Source organism: Sturnira hondurensis, unplaced genomic scaffold (genome assembly GCF_014824575.4).
Source record: "Sturnira hondurensis isolate 20B ecotype Veracruz unplaced genomic scaffold, ASM1482457v3 Scaffold0009516, whole genome shotgun sequence".
Taxonomy (NCBI): domain Eukaryota; kingdom Metazoa; phylum Chordata; class Mammalia; order Chiroptera; family Phyllostomidae; genus Sturnira; species Sturnira hondurensis.
Window position 1 is genome coordinate 1130950 of NW_028082147.1, and position 27934 is coordinate 1158883.

The following is a 27934-nucleotide window of genomic DNA, read 5'->3' on the forward strand; positions in this document are numbered from 1 at the left end:
GGTATCCCGGGGGCAGGCATGGTGTGTGCAGAGCTGCTCAGGCCCGCTCTCATTAGCGCACAGAAGGCAGTGCTACCCCGGCTCCCACAGACACCCTGGGACAAAACACGTGGTACAGCAAGGACCAGCGCCAGAAAGTCAGCAAATAAACCTAGGGCCTCTGAAGAAGACGGCAGAGTCGGCAATCACAAAATCCACCCCCTCCGCCCCAAACACATAAATCAAGACTGAATAGAAAAACATTAGGAAAGTCTCTGTGGTCCAGGAAGGAAAAACCCAAGTGTGTTAAGTGGGCTTGCAGCCCGCAGCCCTCAGGTGGCAGTGAGCAGCGGGAGCTGGCCCTTTCTGTCCTGGTCAGGTGGGGACGAGGTCCGCCACGCCCGCGGGGAGGAGGGAGCCAGAACTGTATGAAGTCAGAGGGTGGGCCTTGCTCCTAACAGGTGCAGAACTATTTCTTTGGTGGCCAGATATATGTCTGAGGACCTGGTCTTTGTCTGTGGCTCGGGGAAGAAAGGAGAGCTCCTGGGCGGAAACGGAAAATTGTACCGTGCTGCATTTGGAGGCCAGCCTCTAAAGCTGTCCCATCCACGTGTCCCTGTAAAGAGCAGCCTGGGCTCATGTTTCCCTCCGCATCTTCTCTGCAAAGTGCATCCTGAGCACATGGATCATAGACAGAACTATGATAGGGACGGAATCATTTTGAGAGGCCAAGCTTCGGTGCCCTCTCCCTGTTCATTGTTTCCTGAGATCCTCTAACTGGGGACACGTTGGTGCTCATAGAACTTGAGGGCAATGACACTACATTTCACAGTCAGGGCACAAGAGAGAAAAGGTCCCTCACAACTTGGCTTCTCCCCCATGCCCCCATTTTATAGGGGAGGAGATTGAGGCCCAGAGATTTGCCTGAGGTCATATCACTGGCCAGTGAAGATGCCGGACTCAGGGCTGAGCCCCTGGGTTCAATCCTGGCTTCCCCCAGAAGCCTCAGTTTTTTCATTTATCAAATGGGGACATTTTTGTGGCCCCACATTTTTGTGGCCATCAAGAGGCTATGACATGTTCCTTCCTCTTGTTGGGGTAGCTGTCTCTCCTGAGGCATCGGTGGGATTTTTTTTTTTGGACAGTGAATTCCTAACAGGGAGGTTGGGTGGTGGTAGTTAATTCAGATCACGGGTTCTGGAGGCAGCCTGTCCTGATGTAAATCCCAGCTTCGCCACTCACCTGTCTGTGCTGCTGTGGGCAAGTTACTTAATCTCTCTGTGCCTCCACTTGCACATTTTTATGAGGCTAATGATAGCATCTGTCTGTTGGAGTTCATGAAATAAAAGCATTAAATAAAACCAAAGCATTTTAAAGGCTCTAAAACAATGCCTGGCACATACAAAGCCCCCAGTAAATGTTAACTGCCATTGTTATTATTTTCCTTATATAACATTATATTTCTCTTTTTGCATTGGTAGCCAGGGTACTCATCACTCCATTTGAATCTTGTTTTTAGACCCTGCACAGGACTTAATGGCATGCGTTTCTGTTTCCCTAAACATTCTCTGGCATTTAAAAACTATTTGGCTCTTGTTTCCTCTGCCCTCCTGATTTCTATATTATTGTACCACATATTACAGAACAACTTTGGAATTACTCTCTTAAGAAAAATACAGCAATGGGTTGATTCAGACTGGCCTGATGTGGTCCAGGAATTAGGAGGTAAACTGTGTTATCAAAACAGAACTATAATTAATATTTTATGGGGCCTGTTGTGTGTGTTGTTGCGTGTCCTTTGCACGCATCACCTTAAACTTCACAACCATCCTGTGTGGTAGGGCTTATTATTGTCTCATTTTGAAGCTGAGGAGACTGAGGCTCAGAGAGGGGAAGCGACTCAGCTCGTGGTTGCCAGCGGCAAGTGGCAGAGTCAGGGTTCAGATATGGCCCCACCTGACTCCAAAACACACACACCTACACCCTTCTGGGGGACCCCTTGAGTTCCTGGGGACAGAGGGGGGATGCTTTCAGTCAACTGACTGAGATGTTTCCTCTCTGATTGCTCTTCCTCTTCTCTTCCCATTTTCTCTGCCTTCTTCTCTCTCTCCCGGGTCCCCCAGAGCCCATGAGGGCCCCCAAAGGCCTGGCTTTCGCTGAGATCCAGGCCCGCCAGCTGACCCTGCAGTGGGAGCCGCTGGGCTACAACGTGACGCGCTGCCACACCTACGCCGTGTCCCTGTGCTATCACTACACCCTGGGCAGCAGCCACAACCAGACGGTCCGGGAGTGCGTGAAGATGGAGCGCGGAGTCAGCCGTCACACCATCAAGAACCTGCTGCCCTACCGGAACGTTCACGTGCGCCTCGTCCTCACGAACCCTGAGGGGCGCAAGGAGGGCAAGGAGGTCACCTTCCAGACGGACGAGGACGGTAAGAGCCCCGCCCCAATTCCCAGGGCCCTCCGTGCCCCCGACAGACACCCCGTGTCTGAGACCGAGATGTACATAGGAAAGTTTTTTTGCTTAGGATAAAATCAACTCTATAACAACGAAGTCACGATAGCTAATATTTATTCTCTGGAGGCCTTTGGGTTAATTGGTATAATTCCTTCCTTAAATGTTTGGAAGAATTCAGCAGTGAAGCCAGCCATCCATGGGCCTGGAGTTTTCTTTGTGGCAGTGTTTTTAAATAACAGTTTTAATTTTTAAAATAGATTTTGGGATATTCAGCTTTTTTCCTATTTCAGTTTCGGTGTACTGTGTTTTTAAGGAATTTGTTCATTTCACCTAAATTGTCAAATTCCTTGACATAAAGTTGTCTACAAAATCCTCTTACTATATTTATTTAACATCTGTTAAATGATATCCCTCTTGTCCATTCCTGACATGGTAACTTGTGTCTTCTCCCTTAGGAGGTGAACTGTGCTATTAAAACAAAACCACAGCTAATATTTTGTAGGGCCCACTGGGTATTAGCTGTTGTTGCACGTGCTTTGCACACATCCCTTGAATTTCACAACCGTGCTGTGCAGTGGGGCCTATAATTATCTCATTTGGAAGCTGAGGACACTGAGGCTCAGAGAGGGGAAGCGCCTCCGCCGCCGGTTCCAGCTGCACCTGGTAGAGCCGGGGCTCAGGTCTGACCCCAACTCGAAAACTTGTTCACTCTTGCTAGAGATTTATCAACTTCATTAGCCTTTGCGAAGGGGCAACTTTGGCTTAGTTGATTTCTTTATTGTATATTTATTTCTTTTTATTATACTTTCTTAGGATTTGATCAGCTGTTCTTTTAGCTTTTTGGGATGGAAGCTTAGGAGAGCATTAATTTTGAACTCTCTTTATTCCTGATCTATGCATTTAAAGCCATAAATTTCCTTGTCAGCCCCATGTTACCTGCACTTGTGACTTCTGATGAGTCCCATCTTTATTATCATTCTGTTCACAATATTTTCTAATTTCTGTCATGATTCCTTCTTTGATGCAAGAATTATTTGGAATTATTTAATTTCTAGGCAATTGGGACTTTTCTAATTATTGTTTTGTTATTCATTTCTAGCTTAATTCCACTGTGGGCAGCATACATGCTCTAATTCTGGTCTCTTGAAATTTGATCCTCGCTTTATAGCCCAACCTACAGTTAAATGTTGGTAAATGTTTAATGTGCACTTGGGAAAATGTGCCATGTTCTGTCGTTGCTGGGTGACGTGTTCCACTTACGCCCAGCTGATACGTAGCCAGCACTTACTACCCCTGTCGGGCCCTGTTCTGAATGCTCTCCATATATTTGGGCATATAATTCCATGACAGCCCTATGTGGTAGGTTACGATTACCATTCCCATTTTTCAGGTGGGATCACATAGCTAGTGGACGGGCTGCAGAGCTGGGTTTTAAACCGGGCCATCTGCTTCAGAGTTTTCGTTCCTAGCAGCCCCACTGCCAACACAGGTCCGGAGCCTTCCCCAGATTCCTGCAAATTCCCGGGCGCCTGGAGGTGCCTGGCGGATCATTTTCCTTGCCTGCCCACACGTGCAGTTTCCTGCTGTGCCCAGCAGCAGCCTGGACACAGGGTTGAGCTCCTCCCTTGGTTTTCTCCAAAGCCCGCTCCCCCAAGGGAGCATGCGTGCCCCGTGCCCAGTGCGGACATGGTGAGGATTTGCTGGGGTGGGGGTGAGGACCACAGGGGTTTACCCCGAAGAACTGCAAATGTGGAGAAGGAAAAGCCGAACTTTCTCCCTTTTCTCCATCTTAGGTTCACTGGCTGGGGCTCTGTAAATTAGACCGAGAAAAGACAGCTTAATGAGACAGACATATGGGAGTTCATTACCATGTGTGCGGCGCATACACATGGGAGAGAGTGCTCAGCGATGAGTAACTTGAAGGGCTGGTTAGAACTTGGGCTTCTATGGCATCGTAACCACAGAACAGTGAATTGTTAGAGAAGTGACAAGACAAAGGAAAAAGCCTTGAGATGCCAGGGGCAGCAGATTATGCAAAGGCAAAAATATGGGGAAACTGATGGTAGCTAAGGGCTGTTTAGTAAAGTTTGTGTAGCTTTTCTAGTCTAGCATTGTCTCATTGACTAACTTCTTTCCTTCAGGGTAGAGAGGGGAGGGGGGCACCTCTAAAATGTATGTCTTTCTTTTAGGCAAATAGTTGAGGGCAGAGGACTTTTCTTCTACGGTCCTTATTTAGCATCAGCGATAAGTTCTCACCAACCATGACTTCCAGTGAAACGACATATAACAGAACCAGTTTTACCGCAGACTAATTGATATAAACAGGAATCAGGTTCCTAAGGCATATTTCTGGTTAATGACCCAAAGCACTTCTAATAGTAAACATTGGAAGGATGATTAAAGACAAGTAAGATACTCATTGTTCAACCTGTTGATTCCAGCTGTAGGGTGGCCGGTGGCCCGGAGCTCAGGGCCCAAGGTGGGACCCGGCCCTGGACAGGGCGCCCTTCCATCACAGCAGGTCACACTCCCTGGGACCACTCAGATACCCCACCCCACCTCACACGCACATCTTCGGGGTGTGGGGAGAAACTGGAGTACCCGGGGAGAACACCCAGAGACATGGGGAGAACCCCCAGACTCCACAGGGACAGTGGCCCCTGCGGGGAAGCCATCTTTGTTTCTTATCAACATTATAATAGAGCAGTGTTGAATGAAAGGACTTTACTGAAGGACCTTCCGTATCTGCTTCTCCTCGATTCCCCTCTCAATCCAGCTCAAAATAATCTTTAAGCCGAAGTGGCATGTTTGGGGGCAACGTACTCTGCTACCCTTCACAAACAACCTCAAGTTCGACATCAGATCACTCTGTTCTTAAAATCTTTTGGCCTCTGCCCTGCTCCCCCACAAGGCATATTGTTGAGACTTCACCTCACTCTGACCGGGCCTGGCTTGGGCTGCTTGGCCTGCTTTCTTCTTTCTCTGCGCCTGTCCTCCCTCCTCCCGCCAGGAGCTGCTCGCTACTTACTCTGTTTTACTTTGCATTTAAGTGTTAGGATGGTGCTCAGAGGAGGTATGCTTACATTAAGTGGCCGGCTAAGTGGATTCTCACAGACTGCATCAGGACAACCCACACCCAGACGGAGACATAGCACCCCCGATCCCAGGAGACCCCTCCCTGTGCCTTCCCACCCACAGACTCCCAGGGCCATCCTGGCCTGTGATGCCGTGGATTAAATCCCACTTGTGTGAACTGTGTATCAGTGAATCACGCAGGGTGTGTTCCTTTTATGGGCTGTCTAAAACACTTGGCTTCTTTCTCTCAGCTTTTTGCATGAGAGATTCAGCCAGGTTGCGTGCGCAGTCCTAGGGGATTTGGTCTCATTGCTGAGCAGACCACTGTGTGAAGGCCCTGTGTTTGTTCCTCCTCTTTACTGCTGCTGGGCATTGAGGTTGTCTTCCGTGGTCAGCTGTTTTCAGTTGTGCTGAAAAGAAAAACATCTTGGTAGAATATTTTTGGTAGACTTGTTCACCACGGGCAGATGGACCCAGTTCTCCCAAGTGGTTTTACCCGGTTACATGGCCACTGGCAGGAGTGTGAAAACTCTGGCTGCTCTGTGTCCTCACCAACACTTGGGATCGTCTTTTCCATTTCATCATCCTGGCGGGTGGATGGTGGTGGTGCTTCGCTAACCGCTTGGTCTAGGAGCCCCCGTCCTAGGAGCTGAGCCTCCCAGCAGTGGTTTATTAAGGTGTTTTCCCAAACAAAGACCATTCTCTTCCCAGAAGAAACATCTTGTGACTTGCTGTTAGGATGATACATGAGAACAAAAACAGACAAAGCAAAACAAAACTGTGCCCGAAAGGGTTTATGCTGGAATGTGAACAGTATTATTCTTTGGGTAATGGAATTGTAGGTGCCATTAATTTTCTTTCTGCTCATATTGATTTTATACATTGAGCATATTGTTTATGTAATTAGAAAAGAATGTGTCTATCCACTAAGGCAATTATTTTCATTTCTCTGGCAAATGTTTATATGTTCTGAAAACTACTCAGCTGGGTCAGAATAAGACCATCCGAACATTCTTGTCTGTGGAACGCAACCTGCAGAGTAATGAAAGGGCCAGCTACTTTTTGAGGGCCCAGGAATAGGTTGAGCCGTAGGAAAGTGCTTTATGTACATCACATCATTTAAGTTGGGTGAGGGAAGGGTTAGCATCACCCCCATTTCACTGATGACGAAATCGAGGCTTGGGGAGGTTGAGGTGTCCAAGTGTACCAGGGTGGAAATGGTAGGGCTGGAATTTGAATTTGGGTCTCTGGCTACAAAGCCAGCTTTCCCCTGCCCCATGCTGCCTTTCCCGCGCAGTGCCTGGTGGGATCGCCGCTGAGTCTCTGACCTTCACTCCGCTGGAGGACATGATCTTTCTCAAGTGGGAGGAGCCGCAGGAACCCAATGGCCTCATCACTCAGTATGAGGTGGGTTTGGACCCCTTACTGTGTGGCCCCTGGTGGAAGCAGACACACAGCTTGGAGAGGGAGGAGCATGGTGTGGGGACTGGGGTGATCACTGAGGTTCCTTCAACTATGGTCAGTATCTGTGGGTTGCAACCTTTTGGGCACCAGGGACCGGTTTTGTGGAAGACAGTTTTCCCATGGACTGGGGCGAGGGATGGTTTGGGGTGATTCAAGCACATTACGTTCAAGCTCACCTCCTGCTGTTCGGCCCGATTCCTAACAGGCCTGGACTGGTACTGGGCCCCAGCGGCTCGGAGGCTGGGGATACCTGAGTTATAGGGACAAGGCACCTGAAGGCAGGAGAGGGAGGGGAAAGTTCCCAGCAGCTGGGCTAAGTGGCACCCACAGTCACCGAGCTGCTCCCTTTGCCCAGCCTTACCCCTTAACCATAATGGATGGGAGGCTGTTAGGCCGTGGATGCCTTTCCCCATCCCTGTGCCTGCCTACCTGCCCCTCCTGTCCACAGATCAGCTACCAGAGCATTGAGTCATCAGACCCAGCGGTGAACGTGCCGGGCCCACGGCGTACCATCTCCAAGCTCCGCAATGAGACCTACCATGTCTTCTCCAACCTGCACCCAGGCACCACCTACCTCTTCTCTGTGCGGGCCCGCACGGGCAAAGGCTTCGGCCAGGCGGCCCTCACGGAGATCACCACGAACATCTCAGGTGAGCCCCCGACCTTGGCCTGGCCCCTTCAGAGGAGTCCCAGAATCCTGGGGCTCCGTGGGTGGTGGGGGCAGGGAGCCTCCAGGGGGTGGTTATCGTTGTCTCCTGCTGAGATAAATGAGCCCTTTAGGGTTTGAGGTCAGGGAAAATGAAGTCAGAGGGCTCAGGAGACTGTAGTCAGTGGAATCAGAGGGCTGAGGTCAGGGGTCAGGGAAGCTCAGGTGAGAGGGGACAAGGAGCCAAAGGCTGAAGGGGAAGAGATCTAAGGATGGGGGTCAAGGAGGCTGGGGGCCTGGCCTTCTGGTCTAGTGGCTCCATGCTTATGTCCCTGTCCCTTCCGCCAGCTCCCAGCTTTGATTATGCTGATATGCCGTCGCCCCTGGGAGAGTCTGAGAACACCATCACCGTGCTGCTGAGGCCCGCACAGGGCCGTGGTGCGCCCATCAGGTGGGAAAGCCTGGAGGGAGGGGTGGGGGGGGGTCAAAGTCACTGGGAAGAGGCTCCTCTTCTGACCCAGAGCCCACTGCCCCAGGCCAGCTCACCCTTGTCCTCCCTCAATCTCCCACTCAGAGTTCCGAGTGTCTGGAGGGGGTGTTCTTTGATCCCGGGCAGGCGGAATGCCCGTAGCCACTCCCTTCCAAGGCCACAGGTATCAGGTGGGGATTGTCATGAGATCCCTGGACAGTGTCAGCCTGGAGCTCCGGAAGGCCTTCCCTCAGACCCCCTGGAGAAGGGAGCTCTGGGGCCTTGTTTCTTTGCAGCTTCTCTCCTGGAGGGTTCATCTGAGGGAGACATAGGGACGGGCTGTCTAGGAGGCTAGGGCAGCCAGCTAGGTAGGGCCACTTCTCTGGAGTGGCTGAGAACTTGGCTTCTCCACTTCCTTCTCCATAGAGGAGGCTGGGGCTGCTGATGGTGTTACTTCTGCTGGGGAGAAGGTGCTGGAGACAAGTTGGGGTATGTGTGTGTGTGTGTGAGAGAGAGAGAGAGAGAGAGTGTGAGGGTGTATGTGGGGTATGCGTACACACTCACTGTCAGTCAGACACCATGCTAGAGCTGGGGTTTAGAACCCAGGTCTGTCTGCAAAGCTGGTACCTTTCCTTGAAGTCCCAGAGCCTCCCTGCATCTCTGGCCCATCTTCTCCACTCACGAAGGTACATGCACTGGGAGGAGGGGAGACCTGTCTTTGGCTGTGGGCGGGGCCTGGCAAGGCCTTCAACAGGCAGCAGGTCTCTCAGGTGTCCTTGACACTTCTTCACTCCCTTCCACTCTTTTCTCTCCTTTCCCTCCCCCATGCCTGCCACTGCAAAGCCTGTCCCTCATTGATTCCCAGACCCCAGGGGGAGACCCAGAAAAACTTCAGGGCATCTGAGGGGCACTTTGCATTTTGCAGGAGCACAGGGCCTGGGTGCACTGGAGTCTGGGAGGGACTGGGAAACCTCCTTGCCTTGTCCTTTCGAGGGCTCCTGCGAGCCGGCCTGGTCAGCAGTACTCTGAAATGATGATGACAAGACTGGGCGTGGTGGGGGTGATGGCGGGACAGGGTGAGCAGGGAGAGGTGTGATGGCCGCGCAGCCTTGGGTGTGTCCTTACCTCTTGCAGCTCCGTCTCCTTGTCTGCATAATGGGGGTCATGCCTGCTCAAGAGGCACTTTCTTTACGGCCGATGCTGATCATTATCATCTCCTGGTGGGACTTAGGGCCAGGAGAGGCCTGAACAGAGCCCGGGAAGTGGAGGCTGAGAGGGGCCTGGGCTGGCGTTTGCAACAAGCTAGTGGCAGGGAATGAACTTGGTGGCCCAAATGCCGGGGTGCTGGGGTGACTCTCCCGCAGCTTGGAAGCTTGAAGGAAACAGCTGGAGAGCAAGGCAGAGGCATCTCCACTTCCCAGAGTGCAGGCTGTCCGTGTGGGGTGTCACACGCCGAGACGCAATCAAGGCTGTGACTCGAAATATTTAAATTTGTCAGTATTCATTTAGTCACGGTTGGCTTTGTTCCACAGAGGATTTGGAGGCACTCACAGCAAAAAGCCATTCAGTAAAGTGGAAAAAATAAATAGAAACAGGCAAGTCGGGACCAGGAGACACAAATCAGAGGGAATACAGACCAGGAAACATAACCAGCCATTAAGACGGGGAGACATTGGGCTCAGAGCTGCAGATTCGAGGCTGCCTCTGGTTGGGAGGATACTCGGGATGTAGCTTTCAAGTGTCGTTTGCTTGCTCAGCGGCAGCCTCTCCAACACGAGGTCACCAGATTCCCGAGTGCCCCGCGCAGGCCGGTTGTCTGAGCTCACCGCACACTTTCTGAATGAATGAACACATCTCGTCTAACTTCCGCTGAAGAGGCTCCGAAGGGAGCTAGCGGTAGTGAGAATGGAGCCTGAGACCACGGAGTTCTCAGACCTGTGGCAGGCCCTGCGGGACTCACTGAGGAGTCCTGGTGGGGCCTTCAGGGCTTGGGGCACCAGAGCAGGGCCCACATTCTTTCAGCCTTACTTAGAGTTCCAGTGATAACAGCTGAGAGGCCCCAGCTGCTTGCTAAGCTTGCCTCCTTCTTCACGTCTACCTCAAGGAACAGCCCTGTGATATTCTGGAGAGGATGAAATTTGAGGCCCAGGAAGGTTAAGTGACTTTCCCAGCCAGCAAGAGGCAGAGCCGTGATCAGCCCCCTGCTGGGCCTGACCTCAGAGCCCATGGCCCTGGCCCCCAGGTAGCTCTCCCTGCCCCTGGCCCCAGTGGTCATTGCGCTCTCCTGTCCCCCTCCAGTGTGTACCAGGTGATTGTGCAGGAGGAGCGTCCGAGGAGGCTGCGGCGGGAGCCCGGCAGCCACGACTGCTTCCCAGTGCCCCTCACCTTCGACGCCGCGCTGGCCCGCGGCCTGGTGCACTACTTCGGGGCCGAACTGGCGGCCAGCAGTCTGCCTGAGGCCATGCCCTTCACCGTGGGCGACAATCAGACCTATCGCGGCTTCTGGAACCCACCGCTTGAGCCCAGGAAGGCCTACCTCATCTACTTCCAGGCAACAAGCCACCTGAAGGGGGTGAGGGACACGCCTGAGGTCGCGTGGGAGTGGTTGGGGGACAGGCTCCCTGCTGGTCCGGAACAAACTCCCCCAGGACCAGCCCCTTCAGATCCTTCCCACTGTTTGGCGAACTCTGCCCCCACCTGAGCCCCGCCCCCTGAGCCCCGCCCTTCGCTAAGCCCCGCCCTTCGTACGCTAGGCTCAGACCTCCAGCTCTACCCCTTTCCTGAGTTTTTTTTTTTTCCTCGTGACTCCTTTTTATCCAAGCCCCCAGTCTAGTACCTGTCCTCTCCCTGAGACCATGGTCTTCTGTCTCAGGCTCCTCTTTCCCCAGAGGAGACCATCTCAGGTTTCTGTTTACACCAGACTTTGAGGCCTAGAACCCACCTCCTCCCCAAGTCCTGGTCTTTCCCAGGCTCCTCTCTCCTTCTGTCTCTTCTACTCAGGCTTCCCTGTTCCTAATCAGATCCCTGAGCCTAGGCCCTCTTCTAATTTGGGGGAACCCCCCCTTTTCTTTGTTAGCTGATCTCATTCCTCTTTCTTAAGGCCTTGCCCTATTTGCAGGTCCTTCCCCTTTCAGCCCTTCCCTCCAGGTTCCCCCAGGTCCCCTTGCCGGGAGGGGTGTCTTTAGTTACTGTCCAGACCAGACAAGCCCTGACCAGGCCCAGGAGAAGCTGTCCCAGGCTCCCTCCTGGGGAGGGTCAGGTCTGGGCTTCGTTGGTACTGAGACCCCCATCTGTGCCTCCAGGAGACCCGGCTGAATTGCATCCGCATCGCCAGGAAAGGTAAGTCCTGTTGGGTCTGGGAGGTTTCTCGCTTGCTGGGCTTTGTGAGGTGGACCCTGAACCCCCGGGGCTTTGGGAGCAGAGGAGGGTCATCCAGCCTGCCTGGGGTCAGAAAACATTTCCCTTCTTGGCCGTCATGTGCCCACCCCAAGCCTCCTCCCAGACTAGGCAGCAGGGACAACTCCCTCCTTTGTCCCACTGCTCATGGTCACAGAGGGGGCCTTGGCAGGGGCCTGGAACAGGCCTGTGGATGGGCAGCCGTTGTGGCGGGGCCGCGGGAGTGATGGATGCTGGGCACAGCTTAGGGTTCTTATCTGTCCCCTTTCCTGTGGTGGGGATAGGGTGGACCCTGCTGTGTAGGGATTGTCCCTGCTCCCAAACAGTTGGTTCCCATCCTGAGATGCCCTCGCCAGCCTCTGGGTGTATAATTCTCTCCTTCTATCACATCCCTGGAGGGCAAGAAGGTGGGTCTGAACGTCCCCCACTCACTGTAGGATGGGGAGGATGTGAGACAGTCGAGAGGAAATCGGAGCTACTCCTGATAGGGGAACAGCGCGAGTGAGGTGGACACGGGGACGCAGAAGGAAGGAGGGGTGGCGAGGAGATAGCTCTGCTGGAAAGCTGACCTGCGGAGAGGGGCAGGTGTCTCGGTGCACACGTGTTGTGTAGCCCGGTTCACCCCCCATGGCTCAGACCAGGGTGTAGGTGGTCCCTGTCTCCCCTCTGATCCTTTGCCCTGTTTTGTTCTCCCCAGCTGCCTGCAAGGAAAGCAAGCGGCCCCTGGAGGTGTCCCAGAGATCAGAGGAGATGGGGCTCATCTTGGGCATCTGTGCTGGGGGACTTGCTGTCCTCATTCTCCTCTTGGGGGCCATCATTATCATCATCCGCAAGGGGTGAGTGAGGTGGTGCCCTGGCCTCGCCTGTGGCTCCTGCCCCTCAGAGGCCTGGCAGGCATAGAGGAGCCATGGCTGGAGGCTGGTAGGGCTGGGGGCTGGCAGGGGGGCCGCCTGGTGGGTGTGTGGAGGGCTGCCAGCCTGGGCATCAGGCCTGTGGATGGACCCAAGCCGGGCAGTGGGAAGCCAGAGACTGCAAACAGAGCTGCCCCTGAACAGCTTGGCTGGAGCCTGGGTCTGGCTGGTGCCAGGTGCTGCTGTCCAGGAAAGGGCGCTTGGTGCCTGCTGCCAAGGACCTGTGCTGGTAGCAGGCACTGCCCTCCTGTACCTGCTGGGCTGTTCCAGGGGGGAGAGTGTGGAGGTGATGTGACTTTGAATCCCTATCCCCCTGCAGATCTTCTGCTAACTGGTCTGGGATTGTGGTGTTGACCTTGAGCAGTGAGGGAGGTGCTCACTCCCCTTCAAACCGAGGACCCTGAGCCCCACTCTCCCTTGGGCTCAGCTTGCCTTAGACCTTGTTATGTTGATGCCCGAGGAGTTCTTGGGCTCATGACTCAGAGAAGTCCTCTCTCTGGCCCCTCCTATCCCCCAGGACTTAAAGGCCCGGCCTCAAAGGTCCAGCCTCGGTGTCTGCAAGGGCTGTGTGTCCTGGTGCACTGGGCAGTGGGCAGCAGGAATTCCAGCACATCTTAGAATTCAGAACTTAGAAACATGGAGTTTTGGAGTTTCACAGACCTAGGACTTGGGATTCTAAGACTCAGAATTTAGAACTGTAGAGGCTCAGAGCCCAGTAAAGTGAGAGCTGCCAGGTAGTTCAAGGACATCTAATCTAGTGGGTTTCAAATCTTTTGAAAGCAACAGGACCTGTCTCCAAAACACCAAATAAACCTCCCCGGGGAGCCCAGTGCCTGGAGCAGCTGAAACTGAGCCCCTGGTTGGAACCTGATGGGGGCTTCTGAGACCCCTCCTCACCTGATTCCCCACCAGGCAGCCCTAGGGCACTGTTGTACACAGCCCTTAGTTGACGGATGGAGATGCTGAGGCCTAGAGGTGGCACGGACCTGCCCAAGGTCACCCAGGGAACCAGAGGCACAGCCTACCCCGCCCTCTTTCCACCTGGGCTCTGGCTTCTGTAGCTCCTGCTGCTGCCAGGTTGGGCACACACAGATGAGTTGGCGCCAGGTCTCTGGGCTGCCAGCAGCAGATAAGTAGGATCCAGAAAGATGAGGAAGAATTGGCGAGGGCCCCTTTGCCTGAGGCCAGGCACCAGCAGGAGAAGAATCTGGGGGTAGGGCCTGCCCGCAGTGGGGAGGCGGTGTGGGGAGCAGGGTTGGTGGCCTGTCCAGGGCATTAGGCTTGATTTTTCCCTGCCCCACTTTCCACGTAGCTTTGAATTTTAAAGCATCATTTGTTGAGTAATTACAAGGTACTAGGAGCTTCACACACATCACTGGGGCGTGGGACAGATGGAGAGGGGTGTGAGGGAGGGCTCCCACACTGGGGGACTGCAGGTGGCATTTGAGGCCCTAAATAATCTACCCTCAAGGAGAGAGGATTGGCGAAGTGGGGGATGTCATCCGTCCCTGCAGAGAGAGCGTTGGGCCCAGGAGACTATGAGCCAGAGGTGCTTCCAGGCAGGCCCTCACTAGGAAACCCTCTGCTTATGCAACTGCTTCTCCGTAAACCCTTCAGGCAACTCGAGAAGCCTCAGGATCCTCCCTTCCTCTAAAAGCCATTCAGCCCATTCTATAGCCTGTCACTACACCCCCACTCTCTGCCCTGCCCCAGCTCTACCTGGCCTTCAGGGTGCATTGGGACCCTCAAGGCTCCTTCAGTCTGCACTGCAGGGCATCATGGGACAGGGCAGTCCTGGCAGGGGGGTGGTATTCAGATCAACTTGGGGTGCAAATGTAATGAACAGATTTGGAGGTTGCTGTAGGAGGGTAGTTCCTCAGTTACCCCCTGTGCACCCTTGCTGGAGGAAGGAGGTGGCTGGGGGCAGGGAATTATGGGAGATAGTCAGGGCCAGATGGGAGGAGATGTCAGATTCTGCATCCTGCCCTGCCCATGGGGACAGCGAGTCTGGTTGAATTTGCCCAGGACCCCAGGGCTGGGAGGGGAGGCCTGGCCTACCCCAGACCACAGGCCCGAGACCTCAGACTGGGTCCGATCTCCTTGCTCTGCTTCTAGAGCCCCTTCCCTTTCCCTTTGCAAGTCTTTCTTTTCCTTGCACTTTTTCAGTTACTTTCATACAGTGCTTTGCTCAAGGTTCGTATTCCCTGCCGGACTGAACACTCTGCTCGGGCAGAGAAGGTTCCGTCTCATTGGCGGTGCACCCCCCAGTGCAGAGCTGAGTGTATGCTTCCTGTTGCCTAAACCTCAACAGCCCCAGGGAATGGGAAGGTGGAGGTGGGGGTATTATTAACATCACTTGTTTAGAGGAGGAATGGAGGGGCCCAGAGAGGGCAGGAGCTTGGAGATCTTTTATTTATTCCCCCTTATTTATTGATTACTTATTCAATGAATTATTTATCAAGAGATTATAATGTGCTGGACACTGTCCTGGGCCCTGGGGATCCAGTGGTGGGCAGAATCCTCTTGTGCTTTGTAGTTAGTGCAGCCCTTTGCATTAACTTAGAAGCACAAATGGATAATTATGAATTGTGAATAGAACAGAGTCTCCAGGTTGGGGGCGGAGAGAGGAAAGGGGAATATAACGTAGTCAGTGATTATGGGGGAGTGGTCAGGGAGGGCCCTTTTAAGTGATGACCTTTCAAGGAGAGCAGAAGAATGCTCTTCTTTCAGCCGCGCTCCCCCCCTCCCTTTCAGGGGCTCTGAGCAGCGACAAGGCCCTGGACCCTCCCCCTCCTTCCCTGGGATGGATGAGATGTGCTGTGTGACCTCGAGCCAAGTTCCTGCCCTCTCTGGGCCTCAGTCTTCCACCCTCCTCTCTCCTTCTCCCCCCGCAGTCTGCAGAATTTCTTTGTGGAAGGCCATTTGGAAGGCCGTGTGTTAGGGTTCTGCTGATAGGGTGATGTGGGGGTGGGTGAATGGAGGGCTGCTAGGTGTGCCTGGCTTGGGCCTCAGGAGAGAGCTGGCTCTGGGGTCAGGGTCCTGACCCTGCTCTGGACCCCACTAGGGACCCCCAGAGAGCCCCATGAGACCCTGACTGTCTCCTCACCTGCAAAGTGGGGGTCACACGTGCTCTGGCTCATCTCTGTGGGTGCTTTGCAGTCATGTCAGGGTTCTTGATCCAAGTTGTGCTTTGGGTGCGTGTGAGGGGCGACCTCACTTCTTTAATGGACTCCATACTGGGAACAGTCTGATGGGTGAGGGGGACCCTAGGTTTCCCTTGAGCCCTCTTCACCCTGCCCCGTCCCTGTCCCAGCTGCTTGCTCCCTCCCAGGGACAAGTTTACACAAAGGGCTAACCCCTCAGGGACAGAAGGACTGAGGGTGGGGGTGTGTGAGTAGGGGGTGTCTGTGTGTGTACACAACTGTGTCTGTATGTTTTTGAGTGTGTCAATGTGTGTTTAAATACACGTGTCTGTGCATGTGGGTCCATGTGCATTTGTGAGTACATATAGTGTCTGTGTGTGTTTTTACCCGCATACAGAGTGAGTGTGTATCCATCTGAGTGTGTCTCCCTCTGTGTGGGCGTGCGATTCCATGTATTTCTCTATGTGTATACATGTGTGTGTGGCTGAAAGCTTTGCTTCCCCCAGGCCCTTTCCCCACCCCTGCACTCCAGTAGCAGGCTCAGGGAAGGTTCCAGAGGGGGCCTTGGGTCCTGGCCCTGAATGACTGAGCCTGGCCAGCCCTTAGGACAAGGAAGGCCCTTCTGACCTGTCTGGTCCTGGGCCAGGCCCCATCCAGCCCAGAAAGCACCCAGCCCCTCCCCACTGGCAGGTGCGACCCTGGGCCTGGCCTCGTGGGAGGACCTCGGCCTGACTGCGCTGTTCTCTTTGCACGCTGCCAGGAGAGACCACTATGCCTACTCCTACTACCCGTAAGTAGCTCCACAGGCTTTGGGACCTGGCCCCTGCTTGGGGGTCCCCGTCCCACCCACTCTGGCTTCCGTAGCCTCCTCTGTCTCTGAGCCCCCTCCTCTGCTCTGACTGTCCTCTCCCTGTCGTCCTCGAGTGGAGGACACAGGCACTGGCTTTGTAGTCTGAGTCTGCAGACCTGGCTCTGCTGAGTCACCCCAGGCACGGCTCTTACCTCCCCTGAGGCTCTGTGTGCTGCCCCGCCCTGAGGCAGCCACTCAAGTTCGGGAGCCATCCCTGCTGGTCAGACTGCAGTCCTCGTCCAGGAAAGGCCTCAGGCAGCCCCACTCTGCAGTCCACAGCCATGTGCATATGTGTGCATGTGGGGGCAGCTGTCCCCACACTGGTGGCTCTCTGTGCAGTGCAGACAGCAGTCAGGTCTCCAGGAGGCTTTTCTTGGCTGGGTGTTCCCCAGCTTCTCGGATCCACCCTTTCCTGGGTGCTTCCTCTGGGCTCAGTTCTTCACACGGAGTCCTCACACCAGCTCCGACAAGTGGGAGCTGTGACCCCATTTTACTGATGAGGAAACCGAGGCTCAGGGAGGGTAAGGGACCTGTCAGAGGTCACAGGAAGTGCTGAGCTGGGGTTACCACTCAGGCCCCTGTCTGACTCCTGATGCTACTCTGTCTTCCCTGACTCTGCAAGCCTTCTAGAACATTCCCCCCACCCTTGCTTGTTCTCCCTCCTTGCAGAGCAGGCTCAGATGGTCCTGGACCAGCCCAGAGGGCAGTGGTCTCTCACCTCCTCCTCCCTGGACCCTCTGTCTGCATCAGCATCACCCAGAGTCATAGTAGCTTTTCCAGCAACCCCGCCCACGTCCGCTCACTGGGAGCCTCCCGCTCGGCTTTTACAGGAACTGCTGACAGGGCCGTTCTCCTCCCTCCCCTTGTGCGGTTCATGCAGAACTTTTCCGAGTGTCTCTGTTGCATTCCATATGCTAATCCCACCCTGAGATTAGCTGGAGGCCGGCCCTGTTCGGTGTCCCTCCCGGTTCTGTCTCCTGTGGGTCAGCTTGGCTGGTGTTTGTAGTTCTTCCCAGTAGGCCAGGAGGGAGGGTGGGAACACGGCCCTGTGGTCCACCCCTGGGGACCGCCTTCTAGGCCGGTGTCCACTCGTGACCCGTGCTCCTTGGGCACCGTTGTTCAGCCGGCTTGACTGGCTGTCCTCTGTCCTCTGTCTGTCTTCCCTGTGGCGTGCTGGTGTCTGATCTGTCCCTCCCTCTCTCTGCTCCACACCCCGCTCTGTTCCCTTACCCATCTCTCTTGCTCTCTGTCATTGTCCCTTTATTCTCTCTTCATCTCCTACCTGCTTTACTTCTCTGTATCCTAATTCTTTCACCCTCTCTCTTTTTCTCCTCACCTCCCTTTTCTTCCCTTCTTCTTCCTGCACTTTCTCTCTTATTTGGATGGTCAAGGTCACAGCCACAGTGGCTTCTCCTCATCTGCCCTCAGAGGGGTGTTTGGCTGTGCTCTGGGCCACAGTGAGGGTGATGCCCAGAGCCTGTGGGTGGGGCTGGGAGCAGGAGGCCTGGGCCCACTGAGCTGTCTCCGGTCCAGGCCGAGAAGGCTGTGCCTCCCTCAGTGCACAGCAGCATCGGTCCCCAGGGTGTACACGGAGCCATCTTCTTAGCGCAGGAAGGACATTGGGGCCCTGGCAGAAGGGGCATCCAGAGGTCATCCTGTCCTCCCCCTGCCCCAGAAACTCTTGAGCCAGGACAGGCTAATTGGAATTTGCCTGTGTGGGAAGATGCCTTCATGGGCCTTTCTTTCTCTGTGATCATCAGTGTCCCTGAGCCTTCACAACCTGAAAGTTCTTTCTGAGGTCTGCCCCATGTATTGCATGCCGTAGGGCTGAGCAGGTGAATAGTTCTCTTTTTCAAAACTTAAACATTTATTTATTGATTTTAGAGAGAGAGGAGGTGGGGGGAAACATCCATTTGTTGCTCCACCCACCCATGCGCACATCGGTTGAGTCCTGCATGTGCCCTGACTGGGGACTGAACCTACAACCCTGGCATATTGGGAGGAAGCTCCAACCACCTGAGCTACTTGGCCAGGGCTGATAGTTCGCTTGTCTTGAGCCTTTCATGGGATTGTGCCCCTGCTCTTCTTCAATCTCAAGTGAGTCCCAAGTCATTGCCTGTTGCTTGGCCCCTTTGTCATGGAGCTGTGTCCCTGTCTCCCCATCCTTTGTTCACCCTCCCACTTTACTCCCACTGGCCCGAGTCACAAACTGCCTTCCTCATCTGGCTGGAGACCTGGGCCATGCAGGGCCGTTGCCCAGGGCCTGCTGCAGAAACTCTGCTCGTGGGAGGGGTGGGGCCTCTTGTCTTTCCTGGTGCTGCTGCTAGCGGTTGGATGGACTGATGGTTAAGTGGTGGGAATATGGACCTGTGTGGCTCTCCTTACAAGTCTAGTGTGGCCCATGCTGGGCCCATCCTGGGAGCTAGGGGGTAAGATGCAACCGTGGTTGGAGTTGGCTCTGGGCCCAGGGGAGGACTCCTGAGCACTCACTGGCCGAGCACTGGCCAGACCCTCTGCCCAGAAGGAGGGTTGTGGGCCATCTCATCACATGAGAAAAAGGAGTTCCCAGGGCAGGTGACTGGTGAGGACAGGGGGAAGGACGATGGATGGGGGGATGCAGGGGCTGGAGTGGGCACAGCTGTCTTGCTAGTTTGGGATGGGGTGACTGCTGTGACATTAAAATAGGACCAGAGTGATTTTTCCTGCCATTGCCTGAGCCCTTGGGACCAGGTCCCCACTGCTGCTCCATCCCTTGTTCTTAGCGAAGGTCCTCAGGGGAGGGTCCCTGCCCAGTCCCTTTTGGGGGGAGGCAGCCCTCTCTCGGTCTGGTGAGTGAAGGAGGGAGGCAGAGCCCTCTCAGCATCCAGAGATGCTTCTAGAGTGGTTTCTGCACCTGGCTTCAGGGCCCCTGAGTGCTGGGCTTTCCATCCGTCTCAGGGCGTTGCCCTGCCCAGCTCAGCATCCACGTCTCCCGTCAACCCCCCTCTGCAGGAAGCCTGTGAACATGACCAAGGCCACCGTCAACTACCGCCAGGAGAAGACGCATATGATGAGCGCGGTGGACCGGAGCTTCACGGACCAGAGCACCCTGCAGGAGGATGAGCGGCTGGGCCTGTCCTTCATGGATGCCCGTGGCTACAGCCCTCGGGGTGAGTGCCAGTCACGTGCCCCTTCCTCCCGGCTCTGGGGCTCCTCACATTCGCTGAGTTCTGTGACATCCCAGCCCAAATCAAGCATCTGTTGTACACCTGCTAGCGACCAGCACTGGGCCTGGAAAGGCAGAGAAGGCGGAGGTGTGGCCTTTGTCCTGGAAGAGCTGTCGGAAAACGGAGGACTTAGACTCACAGAGGAGGTGAAGTGTGTTGATTGTGGGAAGTGCTCCGGGGCCTCCGAGGAGGGAGTGACACTGAGTGATCTGAGGGGACCCGAGCAGGCTCCTGGCTGAGGGAGCTCCTGCTGTGTGAGAGGCCGGGGACCAGTGGCTAGGAGGGGATTGCCCAGGAGCCAGACAGACTTGGATTTGCATCTCAGATCCCAGAAGCAAGTTGCTTAACCTCTCTGGTGGTCTGCTTCCTCGTATCCCTCTGTCCGAAGGGCTGTTGCAGACTGAGTAGGATAATGTGCACACATCATTGGTGCCAGACCTGGCATGCAGGAAGCGAGTCGAGAATCAGTTGTATGTGCGAGGGACTGGTCATAACTTGCTTCATCACACGTCTTTTTATTCCATTGAGTGCTGATTTGTACAAAAGAATATATATATATATATAGTGTTTATGAAGGTGATAAAGTCCTAATAATTTAACAAACACCAGTGAACACCGCCGGTGAGTTATAACATCCTCCAGGTGCCCCTCTTCTCCCTTTTACATGTAAATATTCCCATGAAATTTGTGTTTCTACTTTCTTGCCTTTTGGGGGGGGTAGCTTGGCCATGTGTGCACACCCCCCCAAACCGGGCGTTGTAGAACTTTGCTTGCTTTAGAGCTTTATCAAAACGAAATCACACTCTATTTTTCAACCCCACGTCACGATTCCAACGTTGACCCAGATGGATGTTGCGCTGTGGTTCGTTTATTTTCTCTGATGTGTGGTTTCCCATTGTTTGAATGTGCCGCAGTTTATTTTTCTATTCTGCCTTCCGTGGGCATTTGCTTTGTTTCCAGTTTCCTGTCATTACCAACGAGGCTGCTGAGAGCCTCCCGAGCCGCATCTCCAGATGCACCTGCACAGGAGATGCTAGAACCGCTGGGTGACGGAGTGGGCGCTTGTCTACCTGATGAGACAGTGCCAGCTTGTCTTCCGAAGTGGCTTGGCCTCGGTTCGCTCCCAGCGGCAGGGCGTAAGAGTTTCCGTTGCTTTACATCAAGATCAGAATTTGCCAGCCTCCTTCACTTTTGCCAAACTAGTTTGCATAAAATGGTAATTCTCTATAGCCTTAATTTGCATTTCTCTGATTACTAATGAGGTTGGATGTATTTTCGAATCATTACTGGCCATTCAGGTTTCTTCTTCCATGAAATGCCTGTTCATGTCTTTTACCTAATTTTCAGTTGGTGTTTCTGTTGCTTTCTTAGTGGTTTTTCAAAGTTTTTTATATGTTTAGGATGATAACCATTTGTGACTTATGAATTGCAAATATCTTCTTCCAATTTGTGACTCATCTTTGCAGGTTATTTATAGTGTCTTTGGATGAACAGGTCTTTATCTCACTTTAGTGAAGTTCATCAGTCTTTTTAGAGCTCAACTTTTGTGTTTTGTTAAAGAATCTTCGTTATGTATGGTCATAAAGTACTTCTTTACTTTTTCTAAAACTTTTAATAATTTGCATTTCCCATTAAAATTTTTTTAAAGATTTTATTTTCATTATTTATTTATTTTTAAAAGTTTAGAGCGAGGGGAAAACAGGGAGAAAGAGAAGGAGAGAGAAACATCAATGTGCGGTTATCTCTTGTGCCCCCCTACTGGGGCCCTGGCCTGCAACTCAGGCATGTGTCCTGACTGGGAATCAAACAGGTGACCCTTTGGTTCGCAGGCTGGCACTCAATCCTCTGAGCCACACCTGCCAGGGCTTACATTGAAATCTTTATCTTGCTGTAATTGAATTTTGTGTGTGATAGGAATGAAGGATTTTATTTTGTTACTTTTCCTATGGGGAAAACCAGCTGTCCCTGCATCAGTTGCTGTAGTTCATACTTTCAGTACGGATTTGCCACGTCACCCTTATCACACACCACGCTTCTGGATACATGTGGGTTGTGTTTTCACCCCCATTCTCTTTCGTGGGCCCGTGTGGTGGTGCCTGTGCCGCCTTCTCCATGTCCTGAGATGATCTAAGGCTTCAGATCGGAAACGTCAAGCCCTCCCAGCTTCGTTCTTCATCAGGGGCGTCTTGGCTCTATTTGTTCTCGTTCTCTGTCTTACGAAGTCTACAATTGTCATGTTCCTTGGAAAACTTGGTTGGCTGGACTTGCATTGAACCTATGGATCAATTTGGGTAAAAACTGGCACCTTCTGAGATTGCCTTAGCATTTTTTTAAAATATTGTATTTATTTATCTTTAGAGGGGAAGGGAAGGAGAGAGGAAGAGAAACATCAATGTATGGTTGCTTCTCGTGCATCCCCTGCCGGGAACTGGCCTGCAACCCAGGCATGTGCCCTGACTGGGAATCGAACCGCGATCATCTGGTTTGCAGGCCCACGCTCAATCCACTGAGCTACACCAGCCAGGGCTGCCTTAGCATTTTTTAATGTGATATATGTCACCCCAATTACTTAGGTCTGTAATGTCTTTCAGTCATTTTCTCCATTAAATCTTTTATCTTTTTTTGTTAGGTATACCCCAAGGTCCCTTATACTTTTGATTTCTATTGCAAATGGCAGATTTGTGTGTATGTGTGGTAAAATACACATAACATAAAATTTAGCATTTTAACCGTCTTTTAAAAGATTTTTATTTATTTATTTTTAGAGAGAGGGTAAGGGAGGGAGAAAGAGAGGGAGAGAAACATCAGTGTGTGGTTGCCTCTTCTGCGCCCCCTACTGGGGACCTGGCCTGCAACCCAGGCATGAGCCCTGACTGGGAATCGAACTGGTGACCCTTTGTTTCACAGCCTGCACGCAATCTACTGAGCTACACCGTCCAGGGCCCATCTTAACCATTCTTAAGTGTACGGTACAGCGGTATCAAATTCACTCATGAGTGATGCAGCCATCACCGCCACCCCCCACAGCTCTTCCATCTTGTAAACTGGAACTCTGTGCCTCTGGAGTAGTGACTGCTCATTCTCCTCTCTTCCCAGCCCCTAGCAACCCCCTTCTGCCCTCTGTCGCTCTGGTTTTGACTACTCTATCTCGTGTAAGTGGGATCGTGCAGTGTTTGTGTTTCGTGACTGGCTGACTGCGCTGAGCATAATGCCCTCAAGGTTCCTCCATCTGGCAGCACCTTCCAAAACTTCCTCCCCCTTTTATAAAGGATGTAATATTCCATTGTATGTACACACCCCACTTTTCCTGTCCATTCACCAGTGAGTGGACACTTGGGTTGCTTCCATGTTTTAACTGTCGTGAATAATGCTGTACGAAATGGGTGTCTTTGAGACCCTGCTTCCAGTGTTTTTAAAAATATGTATCTCCAGAAGTGGAATGGCTGGATCACGTGGTAACTCTATATCTAATTTTTTGGAGATGGCCCCACGCTTTCTGCAGTTGGCTGTCCTATTTTGCGTTCCCATCAACAGGGTACAAGGTTCCGACTTCTCTACCTTCTCACCCACACTTGTTCTTTTCTGGTTTTGGTAGAAGCCACCCTAAGGAGTGTGGATGATGGCTGGTAGGGACGTGATTCTCATGTCCCTAATATGTGGTGCTGAGCATGTGCCATTTGTACATCTTCTTTGGAGAAATGACCGTTCAAACCCTTTGCCCATTTTGAGTCGGGTTTTTTATTCTGTTGTTACTGTTGAGATTTAGGCATTCTCTCTCTATATATATTTTCTGGATGTCCATGTCTTATCAGATACATGATTTGCATAACTCTTCTCCCATTTTGTGGGTTGCCTTTTTATTTTGTGGGTATGTTTTGGTGCACAAAAATGAAAAGTTTTCATGAAGTCCAATCTGTCATTTTTTAAACCTTTTGTCACCTGTGACTTTGGTGTCATAACCAAGAAATCATTGCCACCTTGTATTTTCTTCTAAGAGTTTCATAGTTTTAGGTCTCACATTTAGGTCTTGACCCGTTGTGAGTGTATTTTTGTATATGATATTAGATAAGGGCCCAGCTTCGTCCTGTGGTATATGGATATTCAGCTTTCCCTGTAAGAATGGTGTACTTTTAAAATATTGCATGTCTAATTGTTGCTCATATAGTGATACGTAGTTGATTTCTGTGTATATATAAGTTTTATATCTATACTTCCTGATAAACTTTCCTATTAATTTTAATTTGTCTGTAGAATCTTTCAGATTTTCTGACTGCAGTGAAAAGATCTGCGAATCTTCACAGTCCCGTTTCTCCTTTCTCTGTCCTTACCCTTTTCCCTTGCCCTTCTGAGTGGTACCGGCTGGGAACCCTGGTGTCGACCGGGACTGGTTGTAGCAGGGTCCTTGTCATGTTTCCCGATTTTAAAAGGCGTACTTATAACGTTAAACACTGAGAATGAAGTTGACTGGAGTTTTTGGTAGAAATGTTTTACCAGATGAACAAAGTTCCGTTGGTTTTTAGTTTGCTCTGAGATTTTATTTTAAATGGGCATTAAACTTATCAAATCCCTTTTTCTGCCTTATTGTCATTTTTTCCCCCTTTAGCTTGTTAATGAGGCGAGTGACATTTTTAGCTTTTCCAATGTGAAAGTAACCTTTAAGTCCTGAGCTAGTTCAGCTTGGTCGTGATGTATTACATTTTTATGTATTCTTGGATTCAGTATAATTACAATATTGTTCGCGATTTTAAAGCTGGGTTTCTGAGTGGGATTGGCCTATAATTTTTCTCTTTTTTTGTGCTGTCCTTTTCTGGGTTCCGATATCAAAATTCTGTTAGCCTTCCAAAATGCACTGCGGTCTTTTTTTTTTTCCTTATCCCAGAAGATTGGAATAACCGGCTCCTTGAAAGTTCAGTGGAATTCATCTGCACAACAATCTCTTTCTGTTGTTTTCTCTATGAAAAAAAAAACACAAACTTTTAACTCTCTTTAAAGGAGTAAAGGATTTTTGAAGCTCTCTATTTTTTCCAAGCCACTTTTAGTACGTTCAATTTGTCTAGGAACTTGTCCAATTCCATCTGACTTTGCAAACTCACTGACATGCACGTACTCATCGTGTTCTCTCTGTGATCTCCCTCACTGAATTTCCACCACAGCCGTGCACGGTGGCTGTTATCAACCCTTCAAGCTACACATTCATTCTTGGATGGATGTTTAGGTTATTTCCAGTTTGGGGCTCTTCTGCTGTAAACATTACACACACACACACACACACACACACAAAAAACAACTAACCCAAATGAGGAAACAGAAGCTCCGAGAGGCAAAGGTGGTTGTCTGGCCTGACAGCCAGGAAGTGGCGTATCCAGGGTTGCAGTGCAGGTCGTTCTGAGTTGCAGATCGCTGTTCCTGGTGTTGGTACACACCATCCTGCGCCTTGAGGAGGGGGTCGGACCTGGATGGGCAGAGATGGGAAAGAAAGGGCGTTCGCGGATGGGCACCAGCACATGCAAATGCACATGGGTGGGCATGTAAGGAAAACAAGGAGAGATCTAATCATGCCAAAAACTCAAGTGGGTATTGGGGAGAGCGGGAGGCAAGGGTGATGGGGGCGCCTCTCTTGCTTCTGTGTCCTGTTGAGAGATACGGAGAGGTAGGAAGCCTGGGCTCTGTTCCCAAGGAACTTGCTGATGGGTTGGGGAGACAAGACGGATCCAGGGTAGGCAGCACCAGGGCTAATTGCCATGTGGGTAGTGGGGACAATTAGTGCTGCCAGCGTTTTGAGAAGATACACCTTTGGGCAGGGGTGGCTCGGTTTTCGGCTGGGACGGATCAGATTTGACCTACTGTGGGGAGGGAGTGGGTGCTGAGGCGGGAGGCAGGGTGCAGGTGGACGTGTGACGGGGGGGTGGGGGGGAAGGTCAGGTGTTTTCTGGAGACCGAGCTGGGTCTCAGATGGGTCTCAGAGCCTCCTCTCCGGCTCCCCAGGCCCCACACTGGTCTAGCCTCCACTTTCTTCTATTCTTTTCCAAACAGGGTAGGCCAGATTTCTGTGGTTTAGAACAGGAAGCCATGTGGATTTGATGCCTCCTCGGTATGCGAATTTTAAAATAGGGACTTATTATGCTGAGTAAATGGTGGCAGGCTGGCTGTGAAGAAGCCAGCTGGGATGTTCCCGAGATGTTGGCATGCGCCCCTGGTGTCTCTGAAGTCCTGCCTGTGAAAACCCTCCCACCCTCTGGGCCCTGGCCGTTGGGAGCTATTGACCCCTGTGGGTGCCAGCGGGTTCCGGCCAAATGGTTTGTCAAAAAAGTGCCAGGTTCTCTCGTCACCACAAATGTCCTTTTATCAGGAAGAGTGAAACGGAGGAGGCAGGGTGGACAATAGTTGGGCCTGAGTTTGGGTCCTAGTGCTGCCGCCTCCTGAGCGAGCAGCCCGACCCTTCCAGGCCTCGGTTTCCTCGTTTGGAAGGGGAGGTAACGATGGGGCTTGCCTCAGGGGGAGGTACGAAGGAGTAAATGACTTTAGGAATCATGCCAGGCACATGAAAGCACTCAATATGTTAGTTATTGTTAGCTGTCATTACAGCCTGCATTTCTTTAAAGTTTATGCTAATTGCTTACAGTGAAGGGAAATTATAGCGCACTACTAGATTGTATCACTGGGGGCCTGTCTTTGTCGGGGAGCGGATGGGAATAGGGCCTCCTTCTCACCATCATTTTCATGGGGCACCACTTAGACATCTGGTGTGACTAGTGTTTCCTGGAGCGCCCTGCGGTGACCCCTGCATCCGGTGAGCCTCCCATCCTTGGGCTTCAGTTTCCTCATCTGTAAAATTAAGGGTTTGGAGCGTCTGGTCCCGGGTGTGGCTGGCACTGGACTTGCTCTCCAGCTCTAAGCAACTAGAAATCTGGACGAAAGATGTGAAGTCATTGTTTGCACACGTTGGGTGACAGCAGCTCGGGACTTTGATTCCTGAAAGAGGGGAGACGCGTGAGTGGAGCCCCGCTTTGAGCTGCCTTTCCACCTGGGGCCAGCCCTCAAACTGTGGGCGGGAAGGCTCCCCCGGTGAAGGGACAGGTGTTGGTGGCGGGGGAAGCTCAGCTGCCCAGGGGTCTGCCCTGGTGCTCAGGCTTTCATTCCCTTAGTTATGAGTAGGAACTAGAGGCCAGGCACCAGAGAGGGCTCCCCAAAGGAGGGCCATTTTAGCTGAGAGCTGAAGGATGAGTATGAGTTCCCCAGGCAAAAGCAGGAGGGGAAGGGCACTGGAGGCGGAGGGAAGGGTGGATGGAGGCCGGCATGCAGGCCCCACTGGGAGTGCCCCACTGTCCCCTGCCAGCTCAGACCGGGGCAGAGGACAGCTGTAAAAAAGGCAGAGGGTCGGCCTGCAGGAACCCCCTCGCCTTACCCAGGACAGGAGGACGGGGAGGGTCAGTAGGGGTGTGGGAGGGAGTGTTCGAAGGTGGGTGGGGCTGAGTGGGCTGTTTTCTTAGTTCTGGGACCTGGTATCAGGGACAAGTTGGGGTATCCTTGGAGAGGCTGACCCGAAGGGCCAGGGAGTGGGTTGGTCTTGGGGGAGGGGACAGTTTTCTTTGGGGGGCACTGTGAAGCTCTTCACCTCTTCCCTGATTGGCTGAGACCGCCCCCCCCCCCACCCCAGGCTGACAATGGAAAAGTTTATGCAGGATAAATGCCTCTATTCAGGTGCGTCTGGTTAAATCCGCAGAGGCAGTGGCTTCAACAACTAATTTCGGGGTTTGCTTATCTCTGAATGGGGGTAATTGCTGGGAGTTGTCAGTTTTCCAGATTGTTCCCCAGAAGAAGGAGGGGAAAGAGGGAAATGTCACGGGCTCGGCCCCATGCAGGCATCTCAGAGAAGTTCGAGGGGTGGTCCTGAATGGGGAGAAGCGGGATGGAGTGAGGGGACTACAGCCGGCCGGGCCGGGCCAGAAGGGCCCGCAGAGGTCACGTGATCGGACCTGCTCATTTTACAGGTGGGAAAACAGGGATGCCCTAGGGAAGGGACTGGCCCGGGGTCACCTGGGTGGGCCCAGCTGGGCTGCTTGGCTCCAGTGATCAGCCCAGCAGTGCTCCCTTGCCCCCTCTAGTCCAGGGGTCCCCAACCTCCAGGCTGTGGATCAGTAGCAGTCTGGGCCTGTTAGGAACCGGGCCACACAGCAGGAGGTGAGCTTGAGTATAACATGCTTGAATCATCCTGAAACCATCCTCCCCCACCCAGTCTGTGGAAGAATTGTCTTCCACGAACCAGTCCCTGGTGGCAGAAAGGTTGGGGACCGCTGCTCTAGTCCATCTGTGGTTCCCCAGGCTGGGGCCTGTGTA

The 27934-nt window shown here is 52.6% G+C and overlaps 1 protein-coding gene across 4 annotated transcripts in view; it reads left to right on the plus strand.

The window, feature by feature from the left end:
* The window catches only part of PTPRU (protein tyrosine phosphatase receptor type U), a 76099-nt gene that overhangs the window by 27446 nt on the left and 20719 nt on the right, over nt 1-27934 (plus strand). For 2 of the 4 annotated variants that reach the window (XM_037057215.1, XM_037057216.1), the window contains exons 8-16: nt 2103-2411; nt 6810-6919; nt 7425-7626; nt 7971-8073; nt 10390-10663; nt 11394-11430; nt 12185-12323; nt 16302-16331; nt 19383-19540. In XM_037057215.1, the coding sequence (XP_036913110.1) occupies nt 2103-2411; nt 6810-6919; nt 7425-7626; nt 7971-8073; nt 10390-10663; nt 11394-11430; nt 12185-12323; nt 16302-16331; nt 19383-19540 (1362 nt within the window). The remainder of the gene's footprint in view (nt 1-2102; nt 2412-6809; nt 6920-7424; nt 7627-7970; nt 8074-10389; nt 10664-11393; nt 11431-12184; nt 12324-16301; nt 16332-19382; nt 19541-27934) is intronic. The other 2 variants (XM_037057217.1, XM_037057218.1) reach the window with 1 other exon arrangement.